At 41.9% G+C, this 22,265-nt stretch overlaps 2 protein-coding genes across 5 annotated transcripts; one reads left to right on the top strand and one right to left on the bottom strand.

Annotated features, from left to right (window-relative positions):
- Positions 1 to 306: 306 nt before the first annotated feature.
- On the bottom strand, positions 307 to 10,245 carry LOC128757399 (lysine-specific histone demethylase 2). Of its 2 annotated transcripts, none has more exons than XM_053862654.1 (21): positions 9,794 to 10,245; positions 9,091 to 9,233; positions 8,909 to 9,030; positions 8,754 to 8,843; positions 8,557 to 8,668; positions 8,181 to 8,294; positions 7,974 to 8,012; positions 7,694 to 7,883; positions 7,451 to 7,635; positions 5,936 to 6,106; positions 5,781 to 5,855; positions 5,528 to 5,662; positions 5,297 to 5,468; positions 5,048 to 5,175; positions 3,472 to 3,603; positions 3,299 to 3,373; positions 3,113 to 3,229; positions 2,586 to 2,711; positions 2,402 to 2,524; positions 2,166 to 2,318; positions 307 to 2,093 (listed from the first exon to the last, which is right to left on the bottom strand). In XM_053862654.1, the coding sequence occupies exons 1-21, from the start codon at positions 9,807 to 9,809 to the stop codon at positions 2,010 to 2,012; spliced, it is 2,502 nt and encodes an 833-aa protein (XP_053718629.1). In that variant the 5' UTR covers positions 9,810 to 10,245; the 3' UTR covers positions 307 to 2,009. The 2 variants fall into 2 exon arrangements, with proteins under 2 accessions (XP_053718629.1, XP_053718628.1); XM_053862653.1 differs by lacking the exon at positions 9,794 to 10,245 and adding an exon at positions 9,358 to 9,523.
- LOC128757398 (cilia- and flagella-associated protein 69-like) lies at positions 9,630 to 21,848 on the top strand. Of its 3 annotated transcripts, none has more exons than XM_053862651.1 (24): positions 9,630 to 9,679; positions 11,062 to 11,187; positions 11,557 to 11,616; positions 11,683 to 11,748; positions 12,344 to 12,453; positions 12,523 to 12,599; positions 13,992 to 14,162; positions 14,504 to 14,656; positions 14,854 to 15,031; positions 15,737 to 15,857; positions 15,929 to 15,977; positions 16,046 to 16,167; positions 16,241 to 16,463; positions 17,085 to 17,243; positions 17,311 to 17,426; positions 17,810 to 17,928; positions 18,154 to 18,235; positions 18,331 to 18,523; positions 18,631 to 18,768; positions 18,858 to 18,934; positions 20,268 to 20,465; positions 20,891 to 20,977; positions 21,054 to 21,131; positions 21,527 to 21,848. In XM_053862651.1, the coding sequence occupies exons 2-24, from the start codon at positions 11,098 to 11,100 to the stop codon at positions 21,641 to 21,643; spliced, it is 2,784 nt and encodes a 927-aa protein (XP_053718626.1). In that variant the 5' UTR covers positions 9,630 to 9,679; positions 11,062 to 11,097; the 3' UTR covers positions 21,644 to 21,848. The 3 variants fall into 3 exon arrangements, with proteins under 3 accessions (XP_053718626.1, XP_053718627.1, XP_053718624.1); XM_053862652.1 differs by lacking the exon at positions 9,630 to 9,679 and adding an exon at positions 10,523 to 10,615 and having other exon boundaries at positions 13,992 to 14,090; XM_053862649.1 differs by lacking the exon at positions 9,630 to 9,679 and adding an exon at positions 10,523 to 10,615.
- The last annotated feature ends 417 nt before the right edge of the window (positions 21,849 to 22,265 follow it).

Genomic DNA, 22,265 nt, shown 5'->3' with positions numbered 1-22,265 from the left:
CACGACACCCCATTTGCTTACAAAAAATAAAGTACTTTATTTCAAAATCAAGTTAAAACATTAAACTAGCAATATCCCTACATTTAATTGATCTAATTTCAGTTACTGGAATATATAATGTCATCTGTGAGTGACCTCTTCTTCTTTAAAAGATGTGTTCTTTTTCTGCAGATCAATATGCTGAAAATTGATTTTGCAAGCCACTAGCTATGACACCTGATCAGAGGTCAGGGATCACTTGTTTCAGCAGACATTTTGTTCAACTATGTCTTCTACAGATCAGATCAGTCAGATCATCCAGGCAGTTGACAGCTTAGTTTATTACACACAAATAGATAAATAAAACGTGTTCTATGACAAGAACTGGATTTGCATGAGGAGTCCCAGAGAGATGCGCAAAGCTGGTTGTAAATAATAACGTTCTGTTACTCCGCAAACCAAAGCCACAAGAATCGACGCACACAAATACAGAGACTTGCTGAATCCTGATATTGTTCATTATTAGACCGATGATAAAAATCACATCCCTGAGGCAGCGAGGGCTCAGTGTGTCGTCTTCTCATTCGTCCAACAAAAAACACATTCAAGAACGCTATTTAACTCAAAGTGCTAACACAACAACTTCTCTCTCGTCTATCAAAAATCACATCTGACCATGGTAAAGGAATATTCAAAGAGGTCAACTGGAAAGTAATTTAAAGATCTTTACATTGTCTTTTAGTTTTGGAACACTTCAACCGAAGTCATTTGACTTTGAGGGACTACAATTTTTTTTTTACATTTTTTCCTTCAGGTCACACTATGGATCCTACAGTTTTTGTTTCTAAATCCAACATGTATGGTTTCAAGATTTATCAACAATTTTGTTTCAAAATGCTGGTGGAGTAAGAAACTGAGAAATGAAAAATATTGTCCTTCTTTCAACAGTATCCCACAAGCACCTTGAGAATAAATATTCTAAATAAATATTTCCAGACCACAGTTTTAGGCGCAGTACAGCGGTGCTGATAGCTAAATTTAAGGCATTAGAGCACAACTACTAACCCATTTCATAAACATGAGTGGGTGCATTGGAAGTATGTCAAGCTATGTGACAGGGCTACCTGCAAAAGATGGAAAATTTACCAGCAAGACGAAAGAGGCGAGAGGTGAAAAAAGGATCTCAGACCCATATAATATATTTTGAGTGTGCCATGTTGCTTCACTGTAAAGTTTACTGAGCTTATCTGCAGTTAGAACACAGAAACACACAACCATATATACAGTATTTGGCGCTGAAAACCTCTCTTTCAATGGAGCCATTTCCATTGCCAAAATTCACATGCATATTTTTGGATAACGTAGACTGAGAAATGGGTCTATATGTTCATCAAAGCAAAGGTTGGCGTTGGTCCAAAAGTGTTGATTCTTCCTCCACTTTCTCTCCAAAGTGTGACGCCCCCAACTCGATCTCTGCGTCTGCTGTCACGACATGTTCTCATACAACGTACTAGTAGCTCCGCCCCATTGCCTCCCAAACTGTGGTCTGAAAAGGCTCGTGCTATAGTCTGTAGCTGGATGAGTCTCCTTTTAGGTGGTTCCACAAGGCTCCATCCTTTTTTAAAATTTTTGTCTTGTTTCACATGACGGAAAAAAAAGCCTTTTCGTCCTTAAGCCTGAATCCTAAGTGCTGTACATTCAAGAGTTTTGAGGTTTGGGTCAGTCCAGGGCAACTGACTTGAGATTTAACTGGACCTTTACGATGGCAGAAAACAGGTCACACAGATCTTACATCCATGACACCTAAAAGTGAAACAGGGCTGGGTATTTATAACGTAAATGTAAATGTAGTTACTAACTTTGATCCCACACAAGCACACAAACATACACATGCACACTGTGTATGCGATGACTAGAACAAAGTTCCTAACAGTCATCTTGTTTGTAAGACACAAAGCAGTTTGCATTAGTGTCCAAGAGCTTTGGATGAGTCGTGTGTCAGTGCTGGTGTACGTTCTGAGACGACTAGCTCATGCGGCAGCCATCTTGCTGGCTTCTCGGACTCCGCTCAAGTAAGCTCCAGTCACCGTCTGTGGGAAGTGCCGGTTAGTAGCCTGGGAGAAGACAAAATGAAAAATGAATCGGGACTGAACGCCACAAATCTCTATGATAGTTTTTCTTGTTACCTCGCCAGCGAAGAATACTTTTCCCTGCACATCTTCGGCGAGGATGTCGTAAGCTTCACCGCTTCCTCCCATCTTCACAAAGCTGTAGGACATCTGGGACCACATGTCTTTGCTCCAGTGTGTCACCATGTACTTCACGGGCAGAGGGACCTCCTGTCAGCGACGAAGCAAAATGAAAGTTGGAATGAAAACAAGGGAGAAACACGAGGAAAATACAGAACAAATCTGGTGTTCACCTGCTCCTTGAAAAGTTCACAGAGCACCTTCATGCACTCGCCAACCACCTCTTTGTCCTCCATGTCTCTCACTGCAGCAACCGAGTCCCCACTAATGACGGACATGAGCACAGCCTGTTTACCCTGCAGGGCATGGAAACAAATGTTATAAAGTGCCTGGATGAAACGTGACAGCAGAACACACCTGAGGGTCCAAATCATAGAAGACACTGAACATTCCTCTTTTGTCAGGACTGGGCGGGATGTGACCAAAGTAGTCAGCACCTTGGACCTTGCCGTCCCAGAATCGGTATGGGAACTGAAGAGCGATCTGGAAGAGGTGAACAGTTCTCAAAGCATGTCATCATCATTGATCTCAGATTACACCCTGGTGTTTTTTCTCTGATCTCCAGGGGGAGCAGGCATTTGGCTGGACCCCACAAAGTTAAACCTCAATTTGAGGATGAAGATTTCATTATAACTGGGTCATTACAATTGAGTGTAAGTTTGGTTCAGAGTCCTGGTTAAGGTTAGCCATGTGTTTTGGATGGTTAGGTTCAGGGTGTGAAGACGGGGAAATGGTGATGGCAATGAGAAGCCTCACAATGTCCCCAAAAGGATGGAAATACAAACGTGTGTGTGTGTGTGTATGTGCTTGTGGTAAAAACGTTTTAAATCGGAGCCAAACAAAGAAGCCTTTCAGAGATATAAAACCACTCCAACCCCAGGTACCTTCTCTATGATCCCAGCTCCTAAGCTGTGGATTGCTTTCAGCTTCCTCTCAGGAAGGGGAGGGTGAAACTGAATCATGTTCTTCTGCAAGAGCGTCAGTGGCACCGTAACAAGAACCTGTCAGATGAGATGTTACCTTCACAAACGACAACTAGGCAAATGAGACATTTGCTTCTGCATTCCTACCTTAGGTGCCGTCCACTGGGTGCCGTTGGAGGAAGTAACTTTGATGACATCACCTGAGTAGTCGATGGCCTGAACCTGAAAGTGAAGTGAAAACATTTGAGCCAAGTGTCTGGCATTTACAGTATCCTCTAAGGTTTGACTCGGGTCCCCTCTGAAGCAGGGTGGGCTCTCACCGGACACTTGGTTCTGATGTCCAGTCCCTCGGCCAATTTGTGAAGTAAAGCAGCATAGCCTTTGGTGAGCAGAGTGTGGTCTCCTGAGAACTGGGCGAAGAATTCGTTGTGGTCCCACGACCTTGCTGAAACCTGCAGGAAAAAAAGTGAACAAAATCCCATTTGAAAATAATGACAAAGGTTTAGAAGTACAATCAACTGTTGTCAAACCACACCAAACCGGTCACATTAGATCTTATTCATATTCAAAATCAGATGATGGACAAAATTCCATAAAATGTTACTCATCAAAATACAATGTGAACCTAAACATCGTGTATTTATCTAGACCACTACAACTACAGACACAGTGATTCACTTGGGTTTTCTGCGAAAAATTAGTTTGTTTAAGTCAAAATATGTTTTTAGAAAGAGTGTTATTTACTCTTTAAATATACACAAAGCAGTTATTTTTCAGTAACAAAGAGCAATAACAGCTTCTGCCAGTGAAATGCTGGTACTAAGTAGCTTTCCTGTCATCAGAGACGCAGCGCATGAAGCTGAATGAGGATAACCAGCATCCAAGGTTAGAATGGTGTCGGATTTTTCATTAGTTTTAGTTTAGTTCTTTAGTATATAGTTTCGTATTTTTCTTAGAAATTCAGTAGAGTTTTTAGAGTGGGTTGGCTAGTTTGAATTAGTTTTAGTTTTTGAAAAATGCCTGGTTTCAGTTTAGTTTTAATAAGTTTTGGTTTTTTTTTTTTCTTCAACACAAGTGGCGTCTCGGACTTTGACATGCTGCACCCATCTAACAACGTCCAAAATAAATACATTTTAAATAATCTCAAAAAGCTTCTTTAGGAAATGAATTAACAAAGATTAACACTAAGGAGAATTTCGCTGTAATTTTAACTGTTTAATGCAGTTTATTTTTTATTGAAAAACCTTGTTTTTTTATTAAAATGTTTCACAATTTAGATTTTAATTTTTTAATAGTTTTCCTTAACTATAATAACTTTTCCAACATCCTACTAATTTAACCGCAGTTCAACACCACAGCACGACCTCCGTCTAGCGCCTGAGACCTCAGAGTGACCAGAGAGGTGTTTTTACGATAAAAATTAAATATAAATTTAGAGAAAATTTGGAAGCAAAATGTTATTACACAGTCTAGAAGAAGAGGGGGAGTAAACATTAGAGACATTAGATTAATAAATATGGACATAACCCAAGTGTGGAGGAGAGTAAACAAGAGCTAAAGTGTGGAGAGAAGGGTGTGTGTGTGTGTTTAAACTTCTTATCTGCGCATGTATTAGCAGCTTATTATGACAGTAATTAATCATTACACATTACTGTCCCCGCAAGAGCACTGGAAACAGCACAAGTAACTCGTTGACTAATAATTTGTTTAGGTTCCCCAATCTATACGAAAAACCAATGAAAGACAGAAAGAGACAGAACAAGTCCCTCAAGGTGCAATTAGATCCGAGGTATTACGGGACAAAAACTACAAGCAGAAGTTATATTGAAGACAGACACTGACTTCCATAACAAACATGGAGACCTCTCAAGCACGGAACCTTGGGATGTGCCTCACCTGGTTTAGTGTGCTGCCACAGGCATATTCCAGGTTGCTGAGATGGAACTGAAGCACTTTGTCCTCCAGATCACTGAACTGGATCCCAGAGTCCTGAAGAAAGTTCTTTTTGATTTCTTGTACTTTTTCTACAAAAAAGAAAAGCCAAATTGGAGTAAAAGGGACGTGAGTGCATCAAACAACAACCAACAATGAACCGTCAAAGTGAATGACATTTTCATTTGCCATGGACTTGGACAAGTTCAGTACCTCCTAGTGGCTTGTCCTGGCTCTGAGTCTTGTCCTTCCTCCATTCAGACACCACGTCTAAAATAGCATTGAAGTGGAAGTCCATTCGTTTGTCGATGGATGGGTCAGTGGCTTGTCCTCCTTCCTGGAACAGGTCGCACCGCTCCCCCAGTTTGTGCATCTTGAAGTTCATCTGTAGGAGATGATCAAACATTAAAGGATGACGACATGAATGAGAAGAGAACGTCTCACCTGTTCACACATCAGGGCGATGGGGTTGTTCACACAACCGTTAACAATCTGGGCTCCTCGACCCACAGTGACCCCTAGAGAGCTGTCATCCCAAACCCGACCACCAATTCTGTCCCTGGCCTCCAGAACTAGTACCTATGGAGTGAGCATCGGAGGTTCAGTGAAATAACAATAGAGTTGGAAGCAAATCAGCCTTCATACAGCAGCTACTTTGCATGTTGAGCTACAGATAAGTTCTGCCAAGGTCACCTACTTTTATGCCAAAGTTTTTCAACTGTCGCGCAGCGGCGAGGCCAGAAGCTCCAGCACCAATGACAATGACACTCCTCTGTGCAGAGATGCCGAGAGAAAAGCAGAGACTTTTATTAACTGTATAAATAGCTGTAAAGCACAAAAAAGACGCCTCACAGTGCGGTGTTTTTCCGGCAACAGTGGCTTCGGTGCTGTCAGTACGCCGGTGTTGATCAGACCCTTCCTGGTCATGAAGTCAAGCACTCGATCCATCTCTTGTACACAGCGAACACGCACCAATCCTCGCACGATGATGTGCAGGGCACACTTTTCAGCCGTCAGCACTTCCTGAAGTGAAAAAAACACATTTATGAAACGAAACTGCACTAAATTCCACAGCTAGTAATTTGTAAAAGTATGTTTATCTGTGGTCGCCTTCTATCGCTCCAACACGCCGCATAGCAAGCCACAGCGTCAACATTTACTCATGCACAGACAAGCAATGAAAACTGAATATTATTGCTCTTGTCACTGAGACAACCAACTCTCATTAGTCTGTATCATCAAACACATAATATTGCTTTATGTCTGGCCTAAGACTTTTAAACTTAAAACATGGAACTGCTGAGAGAGTAACCCTTTTTTCAAAACTTTAAGATTGAAGGGAAAAAAGTGGGCATATATCAGGTTAGGAAAAAGATGGAAAGGGGATGGTGCTCAAGCAACACTAAGGGCGTAACTGTGCAGGCCCCTTCACGTCAGCCCTCTCCATTTTAACAGTGAAAAGAAATTGACCATCCCACCCTTAAACTTTTTATAACTTGACCACTGTGTAGAGCAGAGGTGGTCAACCAATCAGAAGCTGAGAGCCACAATGTTTTACTGTGTTGCTGAAAAGAGCCACATCCTACAGATATGTCAGGCTGTAAGGCTCACCTGAACAGCTGGTCACGTGACTCAGCGGCAGTATAGTGGTTAAAGCACATCCCTGTATGTCACAAGGTTGCTGGTTTGCATCCGGTGTATGTGTCTTGCGCATGCATTTTTAAAATTCATACATTTTACTGTGAATCTGTCTTATCTATCTATAAAAAAAAATATATATATATATATATATATTTGTTAATTTATTTATGTAGCCATGCCACCAATAACATGGCCTCTGTGTGTGCAAGACGCTGCAGACTGGAGCGTCTCATCTTCACTCCACTGAATTACACGGACTCAACAATGAATGACAGGTGAAACACATGGCATATGTTTAGTTTAGGGAATGACAAAGTGAAACGTGGAACTAAGAAATGTAAATCGTGTTGATCGTGGATCTGATGACGATCCAAGTCTTAGGACACATCGCCATTGAACGCGCTCCAAGCCGGCGAGGTTTATTGTTTATGTTTCAAAGTTTAAGTCAAGTGAAAGCATTTGAACAATATTTTCATATTTCGCCGGAATAGCTCTTACTTTTTCATCTTATTTCCAGTATAAACGACCATCTCAACAGCAACTTGACCAAAATCACAGCCAGTTTGGCGGCTCATTTGGTGAAGAGCTGCATGAAACTGGAGAAAGAGCCGCATGCGGCTCGGGACCACAGGTTGGGCAGGCCTGATGTAGAGTGTGCTGTTAAGCTTCCCCATGCATAATTGTAGTAGTAAAAACCTATTTTGACGACAAGATCAGGGGGTTCACCTTGCAATTCCGGTGCCAGGAAGCTAAAATCAGGTTCCTAAGCGCCAGATACATCGTTGGGTCCCGCGAAAATTCTGGGAACTCATAAAGCTCATCCAGCTCCATCATGTCTGGTCTGACACACAGAGCTTTGCCGCACTCGTTCGGCTGGTAGAAGGGCTGGAAGTACGGGGAAAGACCTGGAACTGTCGGAAGACCCAGTCAGAAATCAAGACTCTTGTTGGTACATTTTCACAGACTTACTCTGCGGCTGGACGGCTCTGCAGTGGTCGGCCCTCAGCTCGCTCACCAGGTTGCTGTGGGACCCGGACGGGCTCATTCCCACACAGTCAGGGTAATAAGCAGCCAGGAAAGGGGTGGCTGGGCTCTCTTTAAACAGTGGAGGCAAAATCAGCATCGAGTGCCACCAGTTCTCCACCACCTCAGCGACTCTCTGGGCACAGAAGCAAAGATTAATGGGCAGTGTATTGGGTACACAACCAAACATCAAAAAGAGTCATTTGTAAAAAGGGAAAATGCTCACCAGGTCTTCTGGTTGGCTGCACTGGTCCGGCCCTTCAATCTGTAGGTGAAGCAGAAACAAAAGACGGGACATCAATATCAAGTAACCCATGGAAGGAATAATACAGTGACAATGCCATTAAAAAATACAGTTTAAAATACTACCACCATTTCAAGTCTGACAGCATGTCACATATAATTGATAGATGACATCTTTATTCATCATCACCTTGATGTTGTTAAACTTCATGCCACAGCGATACGTGGCTGCTAAAGAAGAGGTGAGCTGGATCTCTTTGGTGAGCTGGCGCCACTTCCTGCAGTCTGGATTGGTACACTGAACCTAAAAAATAAAATCAGCTCACCGTCAAATGGGGACGATGCAAGTGCAGAGCTTCAGTTCAAAATAGAAGAGCTAAATAATTAAATCAAGGTTGTTCAGAGAGAAACCAAGAAAATAAATAAGAGTAAAGAGGGAGTCAGTGAAATCGATATATCTGATTCACTAACAAATAGGTGTAGCTTTCCACAAAGCACTCAGGGTGGCACTCAGTGTCTGCGAGTTACTTTATAAATAAAGTTCATTTCATCATTTCCATTCTTACCCAGTAGGGCAGCAGCTGATCAGCCATGAAAGCTTTTAGACTGGGCTCACTTTTTCCATTACTCGTCCACACTTTCTTCCAGAGGGCAAACGTCTCATATCCATCTTTGTGACTGTGACACACACAAACATTGCTATTCTTTCCACAACGGTATAATCATGCAGTAGAGAGCTGTCCGTTAAATTTCAACACATTACCTTCTATAGTAGTGGTCAAAACATTCATTACAGAAATGTTCCCCACATGACAGGTGGTACCAGCGAGATGTGTAGCCATTTTTAGCACATCTAAAAAAGAAGTTGGTGACATGTTAAAACAACAGCCATGTTGTCTGCTTACCTGAGTCATTTACCTATCAGATGAACTTGCAAAACAAACAGGGTAAGTCGCGGAACAACCCGCCTTCTCGCACTTCCTGTACTTCTTCTCTGATTGGTCGTCTTCCTCCTCTGTGTCTGTAGCCTTCCGTTTGCTCTGAAATGAAAACGCAGTTCAGCGTTCGTACATAAAAAGCGCAAAGGTGAAATGAGTTACCTGTCCGGGTGGCGGGTTGTTAGTGCGTTTCACCCTGACGTTTATCTGCCTCCCAGAAGAACGTACCGTTTGGCCGTCACCTGGTGAGTCCCCAGAGTTACGCTTCTTGCCTCGCCGTGCGCCGGAGGTGTTCCCAGAATAATCTGGACACATGAAGGGGAATAAGAACAGTGCACAAACTACACTTTTCATTAATTAAATATATCCTTATGCATACTAAATGGTTGAATTAAGGGTGGAGTAGTACTGTTTGCAGGTACAACCCACCCAGATATGGACTTAGATGGGGAGATAAGAGCTTCAGTCTAGCTAAAGAAAATGAAGAAAAAGAAGGATTTTGAGCACCAGGAGGGTACATATTTAAAGACTATTGACTAAGGTATTGATGGCACAGACGAAACTCTGTGACCACAGCTGAGAAGACCAAACACATAAGAGGTAACAGGCGTGTCAGACTCCAATAGAAGCACTCCAGCTCTCCTCACTTAAAGGGGCCTTTGTTGTGACTGGTGCCTTGTTATGACAGACATGTGATCTAAAACCACCTCCTCCAAAACAGGGGCCGCGACAAATACAAGCAAGTGACCACGTGGGTAACACATTTGACAACACATATAACAAGAGACGCCTGTTTAAATCCAAAACACATGACAGGCTGTCACAATTAGCATGTAGCAATGTTAGCTTTCCTTTCAACACTGACCTGCGTCCGACAACATGGCGGACTGTGTTGAGTATGCTGAGTCCCAAACTTTGGGACCCACAGTGTCGCTCTCCTGGTCTCGAATTGAAATTATAAAAACCCGACCTCCCTCTTATTGTCGTAGGAAAATCAATGCGCCGTTGTTGGTAGAACAGCACTTCCGGTTTTGAAGAGGAAGCGTGAACCCGGAGCGTTATTTTCAAGTGTCGTATATTTAACTTTTAACAACGAACAATAATAATTATATAAATTAAATATACACTCGTTATTTGATGTTATTTTACTTTGTATTAATTATTTACATATAAAAATACCAATATTACATACTGAATTGGTATTAGTATTTGTACCCCTGTAACAATCCCATTTAAATCCAGTTGAAATAGTTGTCCATTCAATGGACTCTGGAATGGTGGCTGGATACATAAATCCACCTCAGGCTTCTGACATTGTGTCACCTTCCAGTGATACAGGGAGGTTTTGTCCACCTGAGTCTGAGACATCTTGGATCTCCGATCAACAGTCCGAGCTTTCTGAAGAGGCTTTAGACTTTCGATTGGCCAGACACACAGGACAAAAAAAATCATGTAATAATTCTTTATTACAATGTTTCAAAGCGGTTAATGACAATACTCACATCACAAAGATTCAAATCCTTCTGTCGTTCAGAGAATTCAAAAAAGAAGTGGTGAGATAATCGTGACATCATTGCTTTGTGGAGTATAACAGGTCACGATGTTCATCTAAATAGGCATAATTTGACCCCCAAAAAATGAAGCGCACCACTGTTAACTAAGGTCTCAAATGGGCCAAGAAATGAAGGTTAGAAAAAAACATTATTACTAAAATTAGTTGTTGTAAAAAAATATAACTATAATTAATTTTAATTTTTACCGAAAAACAAACCCAGTCACGTTACGGCTCTATAGTTGAGATGACCAGCTACAGATTAAAAGACGCTGTTCCATCTTGTATTTGCTTTTACTTCACCCTGGTACAGGAGCGTTAGATAGTCATCCCTTACGATAGATGGCAGCACTTGCACAAGTGTCTCGTAGGCGCCTCCGAAATAACAGCCGTGCACGGTAACCATGGAAACCATAGTACGCTGTCATCCCGCACGTCAAAGAGAAACACAACGGAAGAAGACCGAGTTTTCTTGCCTTGTTTTGGTCGCTGTTTTTTTGCTTTAATAACAACACAACGCCCTCTCTGTGATAACTTTAGCATGTTTTTAAATTTACCAGTCGTCACTATTTTCTCCGCAGCTGATACAGGTTGACGACAAGTGCTCTGTTAGTAAGATGGACTCTGGAATCGTGATTAAAAAGCGAAAACCGCAATTCCCGCTTTTAAACCCAGCACCTTTGGACAAGACCCAGCGGCTGCAGGAGGTATTCGCGTTTATGTTTGGATTCATGGATTCAGTCTTTACGTACTTAGTCTTTTACAACCGTCAATAAATGATAAGACAAGTAATTAAAATAACGTGAAGTTACAATTAGAACAGTACCAATGTTGAATAAGATACAAAGACAATGTCAAAAAAAATTATACAATTGAGAAGTCTTGATATAATACAGACCCAAATTAATTTAATTTGATTCAATATCATGTTATTTCCCAGATTCTCAACGTATATAAGCATTTGAACTTAGTTGTGCTCTATTTGGTTATGTTGCACGAGACACCTATGTTGGATACGTGTATTTTAAATTTCAGGCAAGAAAAATAGTGAATCCCTTTTTCATTGTTCTCATCAGGGCAGTAGTAAAAACCCCGACCTCATTAAGCTGATTAGTCTTCTTGAAGATCCACTAACGGTAAGATGAAATTATCTTTTGTGTGTGTGTGTGAGATTAAAGCGTGTTTGTTCTGTTCAATTTTAGACAAACTTGAAGGAGCGAAACATTTTTTTACTGAAGAGGATCGTGAAGACCTGTCAACATGGCATTGTATCCTTCTTCAGCCTGATGTTTTACACCTCTCTTTTAGACCGTTTCATAAATATTTTCATTTCATTGAAATTTTGTTTTTATTTTTTATAAATTAAGAACAAATTATCCACCTTGTGATCATCTTTGTTGATCAGTTGATGATTGCAAATGTCTAATATTCAAGCCTACTTAAAGGCTAATAATAATTTCCACTTGAGCAAACAAGCAACTACATGTCTTTCAAAATTAATTCTAATTACCCAACAACATAAATCCCTTATAAGTATATATAAGTGTTTGGTTTGAATGCAGCTGCTCTTTGTGATTGACAAGCTACTTGGTGGGCTCTTGTCTTTACTTAAGCTAATTTTAGAAATGACGTCCGCATAACCTTCTGTCAAATGTGCCTCATTATGATCCCCTGATAGAAGGGTGGAAAAGGATTAGCTCTCATGCAACAAGACAGAGCCAAACATGTTTCCCAGGAGACTCATTTACAGACGCTTCTCCTGATCTGTCATCGGTTTACTTGTCCTAAAGTAAACTCTGCTTCTTCAACGCCCCTCCGCGCGGATCTTTCACGCTCAGCAAAAACTTCTTAACCTGCTTCAAGCTGCTGAAGGAAATGGCAAATTTTGGGAAAATCTTTTTCATCTGCAGCGATAAAGTGGCTGATCATCCTGAGTATGCGCCGCTTTTGTGTGAAGTTCTTAGAATTAGCAGGTAAAAGAACCCCACCGTTACAAGTCCATGAGCAAATGATAGGAGTGGTGACTTCTGCTGTCATCTCAGCCTCCCCTTCCTGAAGGAAAAGTCATCCGACGAGCCCAACTATAGTCGGGATGGCACACAATTCTTCTCTCACATGGGTAAACACTCTGAGATACTTCCCTTCTATATGTATTTTAACCAAATTCAATGTTGATCAGTGTAAAACAAACATCTTGGATTTGAACTTCATTCATAAATGCTGGGCGACCACACACTCGTAGACGCCAGCAACCACCTTTGGAGCAGGGAAGGATTAAAAACCTTCTTGCTGTGAGGCTGCAGAGCGAACCACAACCCCACATACTGACCCTTCTATGAAACCGCTGCCAAAATCATCTAGTTCAAGCCAATTTTAGGACACTCATCTTATGTAAGTCACATGGGGCCTGCCAAAAATGTTTTCCCTCCTCATACATAACTGTCTATTCTCTGCGTGATATACTCCCCATACAACCACATAGCACAGTCGGACTAAAAATTAAAATTCGTTGCGTCAGAATGTTTCTAACAATTTTATTTTGGTGCATTTTTTTTTTGTTCATTGTCAGTGCAACTGCCTCATTTACGTTTTTAATTGTGACAATCACATTGTGACATGATCAATTGACTATTTTAGGAGCATTTCTTGTCCCCAGAAATATATTTAGAAAATACATTTTGAAATGAGGCACATAGGGAGTCTTTAAATGAAGTGTTTTGTTTTTTTTATAAAAGAGAACTTTTTGCGTATGTTTCTATAATGTCGTTTCATAATTACACATAATATCCTCACTTTTTTTTTCTCATTGCCACTTTTGTTTCTTTTTTGTTTTTGTGGTTGTTAGCCTTGTTGTTTAGTTTTGTATTTCGAACTCGCTCATGGTAGAATAAACTCATTTAAAATATAATAATAATAGTGCATTTGAGACATACAAAATAACGGCATTTAAAAACCATGGCGGGGGAAATTGAAACTGGAGCCGAGTCACAGGCACATCAGCCATTTTTGTAGTCTTGTGCTCTTTCAATATCACATGAGCCAGGCAGCCATTTTGTTAACTTGAACCTGTTGACAGTTTTGATCCATTGAAATATATTATGATGCATTTTTTCAATTTTAGAGCTAAATGGACTTCCGTAGGATGATCCACACCATCAATCGCTCCGTCCCTCATCTTGCATGGTCTTCTGCTAAAGCCTATGAGCACTGCCCATTTCTCATTTCTGACCTGAAAGGAGTCACAACCAGCCTCTCCCATGTTGTGGGGTTGAGCTAAGAAGCTCCAGACATCAGAGTCTCATCAAGGTCTGGAAGCTGGAGTGTTGCCTGTCGCATCCATTTCCATCACATCACATGTCATTCTATAAGCCATCATGGAGGTTCAAAGCAGCACTTGAGCAGATACTGAAACCCACAGCTGCGTACCACACTGTAACATCACCACCCATCACGCAGGTGTTGTCTTCTTGAAGCAGGTTTCTCCACTGACAGTGTGTGATTGTGTTAACAGGATGTCTGATGAAGGTGCCTGACCCCAATGTAAAGCAACAGTTAGTTGACACGGTGAAATCCTACTACAGCTGTGTGGCTCCTAAACAACTTCTCCCTGGTACGGACCTTCGCTCCAAGACAAAGCCTCGGACTTTCAACTCTTGCAACTGCTTTTCTAGACTTTCTCTAAGTGAGACTCTCTCGTGGCTCTCTGGGCATGACTGGTTTTATCTTCTGTTTTGGGGGGGGATCTTAGTATAATCCCTTATTTTTTTAAATGCATCATCCTTTAGACTTCTAAATATGAACAACCTGAGAACTTGTAAATCGAAGCCATGATATAAAGATATATTCAGTCTGAACTCAGTATAGTATAGTAGTAACTTTGAGCTCCATTCTGGAATCAGATCCAAACCCTTTTATCTCCCGCATGCTTGATTCTTGTTTCTTGCTTTCTTAACCTATCTTTGCGCCATCTTTTCCTTGTCTCTAGTTTGTCTTCTGAGAGCCTGTCTCTGTGCCCCTCCTCAGGCCTGGTGCCCACCTCCCCCGGCTACATACTGCAGCTCATTGAGCGCAGTGACCTGGCCAAGACGCTGCTCCTGTCTCTTCACACCCTGGACAACGAGCCGTCCATCAAGATGCACCTCCTGCACCTTCTGGACATGCTCTCCCTCTCCTCAGGTCAGTGTGGGGGGCATGAAGCGGATCACTCCATCAGTCCATCAAACAACTCTCTTCATAATAATTTGTAATCCGCTCTCCAAGGCACAAATCCTTGCTTGACAACCATCAAATCACACTGATTTTAAGGGCTCTTCATTCAATGTCATCGGGTCAGCAAGCTGATGTTCTTATCGCCGACTTGTTTTTAATCATAGACAGGAACTGTGCTTTAATGCTGAGTGCGCACGGGGCCGAGACCATCTGCCTCTACATGAATGAGCGTGACCCGACCGGCCAGATTCTGTTTCGCTCTTCGGAAATCCTGTGGAACCTGGTGGAGAAGGGAAGCAAAGACGAAGTCACCGCCCAGCTCAGCAGCATCGAGTGCCTCACGTACGCTTGTGTTCCCTACTTTTCTGAGGTTCAGAGGGGGCATCCCTGAAGTTGGTTGGGGACCGATATATATATCCTCTCAGGGTTTAGCTGGTCCAAGCAGCTCATAAACGTTTGTGAACATAAAAATCCAGTTTAACTTTCTGGAATGGTTAGAAATAGGCGAGAAGTGATGAGACTTTTCTGCTCTGTTGTTTGATCTGGATTCACAAAGCCTGAGGAGCCACCTGCTGTCTGACTGAGCTCATTGCATTCAATGATATTTCATATTTGAACAAGATCAAATAAATGCTGGGCAATAACACTGGCTGGAATATCTCAATATTGGTGTAACTATAGAAACTATAAATTCACTATAGATTCACTATAGATTCATCTCTTGTCAAACTTTGCCTGCTCATTGTACATGGAAGGGGTCCATTTTGAAAAAATTGGAAAGGTGGATGATTTGTCATACTACTCATATAATTAGCCTAATAATCATACTATTTAAAAAAAACTTTGGAGTTCTTTTTTGTGTTTCATTTATACTTCTTGCCTATGATAGCAGGGTTGTGTGTTCTTTACTGCCCTCTGCGTTTTTGTATCTTATCTGTTGAATGATCATAAAATAAATATTTAATGCAGTTCTAGTTCAGGTTTCCTTTAAAAGCAAATTAGTTTCTATACATTTACCGTAACAATTAAGTTGTTTTTTTATTTCAGGTCCCTCAAAGAGGCGTTTTTCCACCAGTTGCTTAGTTCCCGCCAGTATGACCTGCGGCTACGGAACGACCTGCTTGTCATCACAACGATCATCGCCGGGAAAAACAGCTCGCTCCTTGTAGTAAGAGGAACAAACAAAAAATCCAACTGAAGGTGCAATAGTTCTGTGATGACACAAGTTTGTTTTTCCAGGAAAGCATGTTTGCTAAACACCTCATCGCTGTGGCTACGTTTCCAGAGCGTAAGGAAACACACTTTTGGTAGCCGTTGTTTTCTCCCAGCTGAATTTGTTTGTTGTCTTTTTTTAAGTGAGAAGTCAGAATCCTTTTGTTCAGAACCTCACACTGACTGGCAGCAAAGAAGACTTCAGTATGAAGAAGATGCTTCTTAACCTGTTGGTTCTAATGTCAGATGACTCAGCGGCGCGTAAGGTCTGGTGTTAAAGGTGTTCAGTTTAGAAAAATATGACTGGTAACATTTCTAAACGCTTCTATCCAATGGCAGCTTTTTAAAGAGGAGCAGGTATTTCAGGCACTGTTGACCGTCCTCAGCCACCCAATTGCCCAAGTGGATGGCCTGCGTCAGTGGAACCAGAAACAGCAAGAGGAACTTCAGCTGCAGGCCCTGGTCACGCTGGAGTCCATCGCTCCTCTGATGCTGGACGATTACATGGCCTGTCAGGCCAACTCACGCCTGCTGGCATTGCTAGACTGGTGCATCGGCCAAGGTGAGAACTGAGTCCTAAATAACGTCACCTAGGAGGTTATGTTTTTAGGGGCGTTCAAAAACGACCTTGCAAAGTTATCATCAGATAAATTAAGTTAAATCAGTAAAACCTTCTGGACGTGTTTGTGAATGTTCATTGAAAATGCCTAGTCAATTTTGGTTGCGGTTAGGGAAAAAATCTAGAGGGCGCTGTGACGGTCTCAAACTCTCAAACATCAGGATACACAAGACAAACTGTGCAAACTGAATACTCTCAAAAAAAGCATGATTATTGATGAGTCATCAAAAATGACAGATAAAATAAGGCTTTAAAAATAATCAAATGCACCATATGGCTTTATAGGAGTAAAGGGTCGTGTGGGGCAGACCGACTGCCACTGTGTTTACAGATTAGATTAGTCCCTCAGAATCCACTGTGTTCATGGCAACAAGGAGCTGGATGAAAGCTGGTCCACTGTGTTGTGCAGGAAATTTAGCATTCCTACTGAGCGCATTTGAATTTGACTGATATTTGACTAAAGAAATATGGGACAATATCGTTCCTGAACGGGTGGAGATGAGCTTTTTGTCGGGGGTCTGTGACTTCCAAGGACACTGACTGGCATTTACTTGTATATTTCAGATTCAATGTTTGGTCCAGACGACAGTGTGAATGGAGAAATTGGCAGCACCAAAGCTCTGATGCGTCACTGTGCCAGAGTGCTGAGGTCGGTCACAGCCGTGGGGGAGACGTCTGTCAACCAGGACCTGTGCGATCAGGGCATCATCAGCCAGCTGATCGGTACGTTCCACCACATCAGCCACGCAACGTTGCACCTAGTTATTGATTTACAGGTATTGTCTTGTAGGGATACTGATGCAGATGGAAGTGAGCATTGAGGAAGAAGATGCTGTTACTATGGAGATAAAGTCGGATATCCAGTTGATACTGTCCTCGCTGTGCGAGGTCGACGTGCACAAAAAGGTGGGAAAGAGTTTCTCAAGCTGAGTTTCTCAGCTTGTGTGATATATATATATATATATATATATATATATATATATATATATATATATATATATATATAGTCTGCATTTTGTCACTGGAAAACCCTTTTGTTTTCCACTTGAGATCTGAAAAACCAAGCCATTTAAGATGATGGTATCTGCGATGTTTACCATCATGAAACAGGGTTGGTGATCACAGAGGGAAGTAGTGGTTGAAGAGTCTGAGCTTCTGATTCAAACCCTTTTTGAGAATAGAGAGCAGCACTGGTCCTAGCCCACCGGAGCACACTGTCAAATTAGAAATTATAACCTTCAAAGTTGAGTGGTGTTTCTTAGTGCTTCCCATTTATTGTTGCATCACAGGAGCTGTTTGGGTCAGAGGGGGTTCTGATGGCCATTCACTACCTGACCAAAGGTTCAGATAAGTTCTACAGCGGCCTGGGTCACAACAAGCTCCTCCTCTCCACCCTGGACTGCTTGTGGTGAGTGAAGCAAAACTCTCCTTATATTCAAGATCAATATGATTCATTCTTAAGATAAATGTTATTCTAATGTCAGCGAAAGGCTTCAACTCCAATGTACTTGTGTCTCGTTGTTGGTGGTTCGTCTTCGTTCACACACTCACGTCAGTTCAGTGAGATTTTCCAGTCAGAAATCTATATTTAAACTAAGGTGAGGGTTCAATCTATTATTATTTATCGCTGTAGGTCATGTGTCGTTGGCTGCTACACCACGGAAGACTACTTTTTGGCCAAGGATGGCGTCTTCCACCTGCTCAACTTACTCATGGTACGTAGCGTTTTGTCACTCAGAATCAAGCATTGTTCTCAACAGAGAGCGCAGCATCAATTTCAACACCGCTTCACATTGTTTAACCCGCTCAGACATGTCCCAAATGTGTGCGTGGCATTGTGCTCGCCATCCTGCTGGAACTGTGTGACAACCCCAATACTGTTTCTCACGCCCTGAACTGGACGCACGACAGTGGTGAGACAGCTCCCAGACTCCTGCTGCAGCTATGGATGGAGGAGGAGGTGGGTCTGGGGGTCAGTCGCACTCGACACGGAGCCATCAAAAGTATGTCTTCAATGCAAGACCACTGACTTGTTGAATCATACGCGTGTGGCAATTTAGTCACTACTGTTTTTCAATCTGTTCTTTCTTCAACACCTCCTGACATGAAGACCCTAAAAAGCCCCTCCTCACCGAGCACCAGAAAGGAGAATCCAACCTGTCTTTTCCCGCCAGCGTGCCGAGCGCTGCAGTGCTGGAGATCTCCGAGAACCTCCGCTGCAAAATCTACTTCATCTTCTGCAAACTGGGTAACACTTTTAATGACGGCCATCGCTGCAACTGAAAATATGATCGCTCTCCGACCAGTCAGCTTTTTTAATGGCCGACTCTTTGGCAGGTTTTGAAGATCTACCTGGCTTGTCAACAAAAGACCACATCACACTGGCTATTGTTAAACGATATCTGGATTTCAAGGTGACTACAGTCAGATTAGATGTATGTTTGGGTGTACATTTTATATTTTCCTAATTATTCATTATGTTAAGGAGGTTTAAGCAAAGTTAAAGAAAAACAGACTTTAGATTAATTGTTCTTTATGTGTAAATATATATAATTTCAATACAAAATTTTAAGCACCCCCAACAATAGGTGTATGTGTAGGTGTTTGTTAGTGTTGTGACCCACTAAGAATACAGGGTCTAAAGGGGCCCTATTGTGTTTTTTATTTTTATTTTTTTACAGTAATCAAATGTGTCACACTCACAAAGTACCTTTGTATTAAAAGTTATTTTTCAAACGTTTGTATTTACTAGCTTAGTTTAAGTTAGTTATAGCCATATTTTGGGATTGTAAGTCCATCGCACAAAAAAAAGTATAAGAAAAAAACATAAAAACATCTAAGTGGCATTTTCAGGGGCGATTTATTTTACAAATTGATTTGTTTTACATGTGTTGCATGAAGCAGCAATACCACAACACTCCTGACCTGAAAGGGAACCTAGCCAATCTAGAAGAAAGCCGCCTGAGAAATCATCTGTTACATTTATTGCAGTCATGACAGTAAAGTATCCTAGCGTTTACTCATGAGAATTATCTCTCAACTGCAGACACTCTCACGCCTGCGACTTTGGCTACACACAAAGACACCAAAGAAAAAAAAAACAGCCTTTTGTATGATACATGTTGTGTTTTCCTATTTAATCCACTTAATCACATGTGATCACGCAAGATCCCTGTCTCAGAGCCCGACCTCGATCTCAGTGTGATAGAATCAAGATCATCAGCGCATCACACGTGTAACGTTTACCTCTTGGTCTTGTCGATTACTGTGAATTAACGTTAATAACATGTGAAATTATGTATTTTAATACTTGCAAGTTACACCTGCGTATAGGTGAAACAATACCAGTATGAGTATCGGTGGAACTTAGAGTCCAGAAAATGCAGTATTTAAAGTTTACAAAATGGCCCCTTTAGTCAAAACTGATTTTGGATAGGAAGAGCGACAAGGACTACAAAAATGGCCGATGCACAGTGCATATGATTACGTTCCATTTTCGATCCAAAATATAGAACCTAAATCGAAGCTAAAATGAAACACGGGGAAGCATAATTGAAGTGAATCAAATCTCTGAACGTCCTGGGCTAGTAATATGAATGTGTTCGTAATGTTAGCCTCAGGTGTGTTTGACTTTGATACCCTTGACTGAGAGAGAAGTCTGAGTCAGTGGAAAAATGAAAAAGAGAAGTTGTGTAGTAGAGGAAAGTCATTTCACAGGTGTGACCGATGGATCTGTCGGCGCTCCAGGTTGGTGAGATTTGGAACGAGATGCGGGAGGAATTAAACATGGAGGGGATGCGACCCATCTCACCAGACGAAGAGGCGCTAGACAACATGTGCTTCATTAGCGAGGGCACGGCGAGAAAAGTGATCGCGGAGCAACGCAGCATCCTGCAGCTGCTGGATGAAGAGGACATCAGAGAGGAAGAGCTGATCTGCCAGGAGGTGAGCACGTGTTGCTCAATTCTTACTTTACTTCTAGGGCTGTAGCGACATGAAAAGTTAAGCTACAGAAGCACTTGAGTGACTGTGACTTGTCAGTAGTTTAGTTTTATCGCCACTGGGAAGCACGAATTCATGTTAGCCTTGGCATTCGCGGCTAGCCACACAATCACAGCAATACACGAGCAAGCGAGAAGCTATTGCTAATTGCTTGTGTAAATAGGGAGTTGTTCAACTGTACTTGGGTTTTACGGCAACACTGTAAAGAGTAAAGCTTCATAAAAAATGTGCAGAACTTGAGCAATATTCCTGTTTTAGCACAGCTCAGTTGGTCTCGCAAAGGTTTTGAATTATACCGTGAGACTTTAGCCTGATACCAACCTCGCGTCACATTAGGTTCAGTGTGACTTGTGAAGTTTGTCTGACAGATCAAGACGTATTGGATGCAGTATGAGCTGATGGCTGAATCGTGGGATCACTACGTTGCCAAGGCCTCAAACTACGAGCTGCTGAAGGTTCGGAATATCAACATGATCCTCTATATTATTCGGGAAACACACCAATCACAATCACATCTCTTTCCCAATCTAGGAATTACAGGCACAGAGGGAGTCAACGAGAACCGCCATCGACCACAAACATGACGATCTGGTACCTCGACCCCCCAAGGTCTGGTTTAAAACTTCAAATACTTGTTAATCTTGTAGACTACAGGTATCAAATTCAAGTCAGTGTCACATGTGAAGGAGCTTTAAGTGGGTTATTTTCGTAGGCATTTTGACACCACAGAAATAAGTGTGCTAAATTTAGCCACCAAGAAAACAACTCTGTCCGTCACCATGTGTGGGCCTTCACTCTGGAGCCCATCTCTAATATGCTCTGAGTTGTTAGATGCTCAGATGTCAGGCAAGCAGGGCTATTTTCATCAAGCTTTGTTGAAGAGACCAGGCCCGTCTTTGTGACACAAGTCACAAGTAGCGTCACCCAGCCGGTCACAGGGTGATGGTGGTGGATGAGAGGCAAAAATCAGCTCAAAAGCTTATCAACTCCTCATTCTGTTTCAGCATTTCATGGGTCAGCTGCTGACGGTGGAGCGCACCGATGCTCCAGGCACATCTGGTTTAAGAGTGACGCTAAGCAGAGCCCCCATCAAGGCTGCTGGGCATGAAGAGGTGGTGTGACCATCAGAGACTGTGGCTGTTCCACCAACATGGATACAGGATATCAGTACCATGGACAGCCCACTGCTGGTGAAGACAGTGACGATCTGGACACGAGACTGTTTTAACCTGTGACTCCATGTCGAGTCCTGGAGGCCTGTACTTGTAGATATCTCAGTATAATAAAAACCAAGCCATATAAGACGAACAGCTGATTCTGTCTGAGCTCTGCTGTCACTGTTGACTGGCAGCAGGAAAATGAAGTCACAATCACAACATTGTTTTGGTCCAGCGCACACAAGAAGCATGTGTGGTACAATGACAACACTGTCTATTGACATAGACGCTTTAATTGACTTGCTCGCTCTAACATGGAATGACAAAGACTAACAGAAACAACTATGCGAGAATAGTATGCACCTGTTTTTGCAAATGTTGAAACAAATAGCAGAAAATGTATTTGTTTAAAAATGCGTCCAGAAAGGGGTGAGCAATATGGCAAAAAATATGTCATAATTTATTTTTTTGTATTTGTTTTAAGTTACTGTTATGATTTCTGATTTATTCATGTTTGGGGAATTTCCACACAAATATTTGATATTCTTTGCCTCAGCATCATGGCGGTGATAATTTATCGCTTCAC

Source organism: Synchiropus splendidus, chromosome 4 (genome assembly GCF_027744825.2).
Source record: "Synchiropus splendidus isolate RoL2022-P1 chromosome 4, RoL_Sspl_1.0, whole genome shotgun sequence".
In the NCBI taxonomy this organism is placed as follows: domain Eukaryota; kingdom Metazoa; phylum Chordata; class Actinopteri; order Syngnathiformes; family Callionymidae; genus Synchiropus; species Synchiropus splendidus.
The sequence above is the reverse complement of the archived record's forward strand: the minus strand, read 5'-3'. Positions and strand labels throughout refer to the sequence as shown.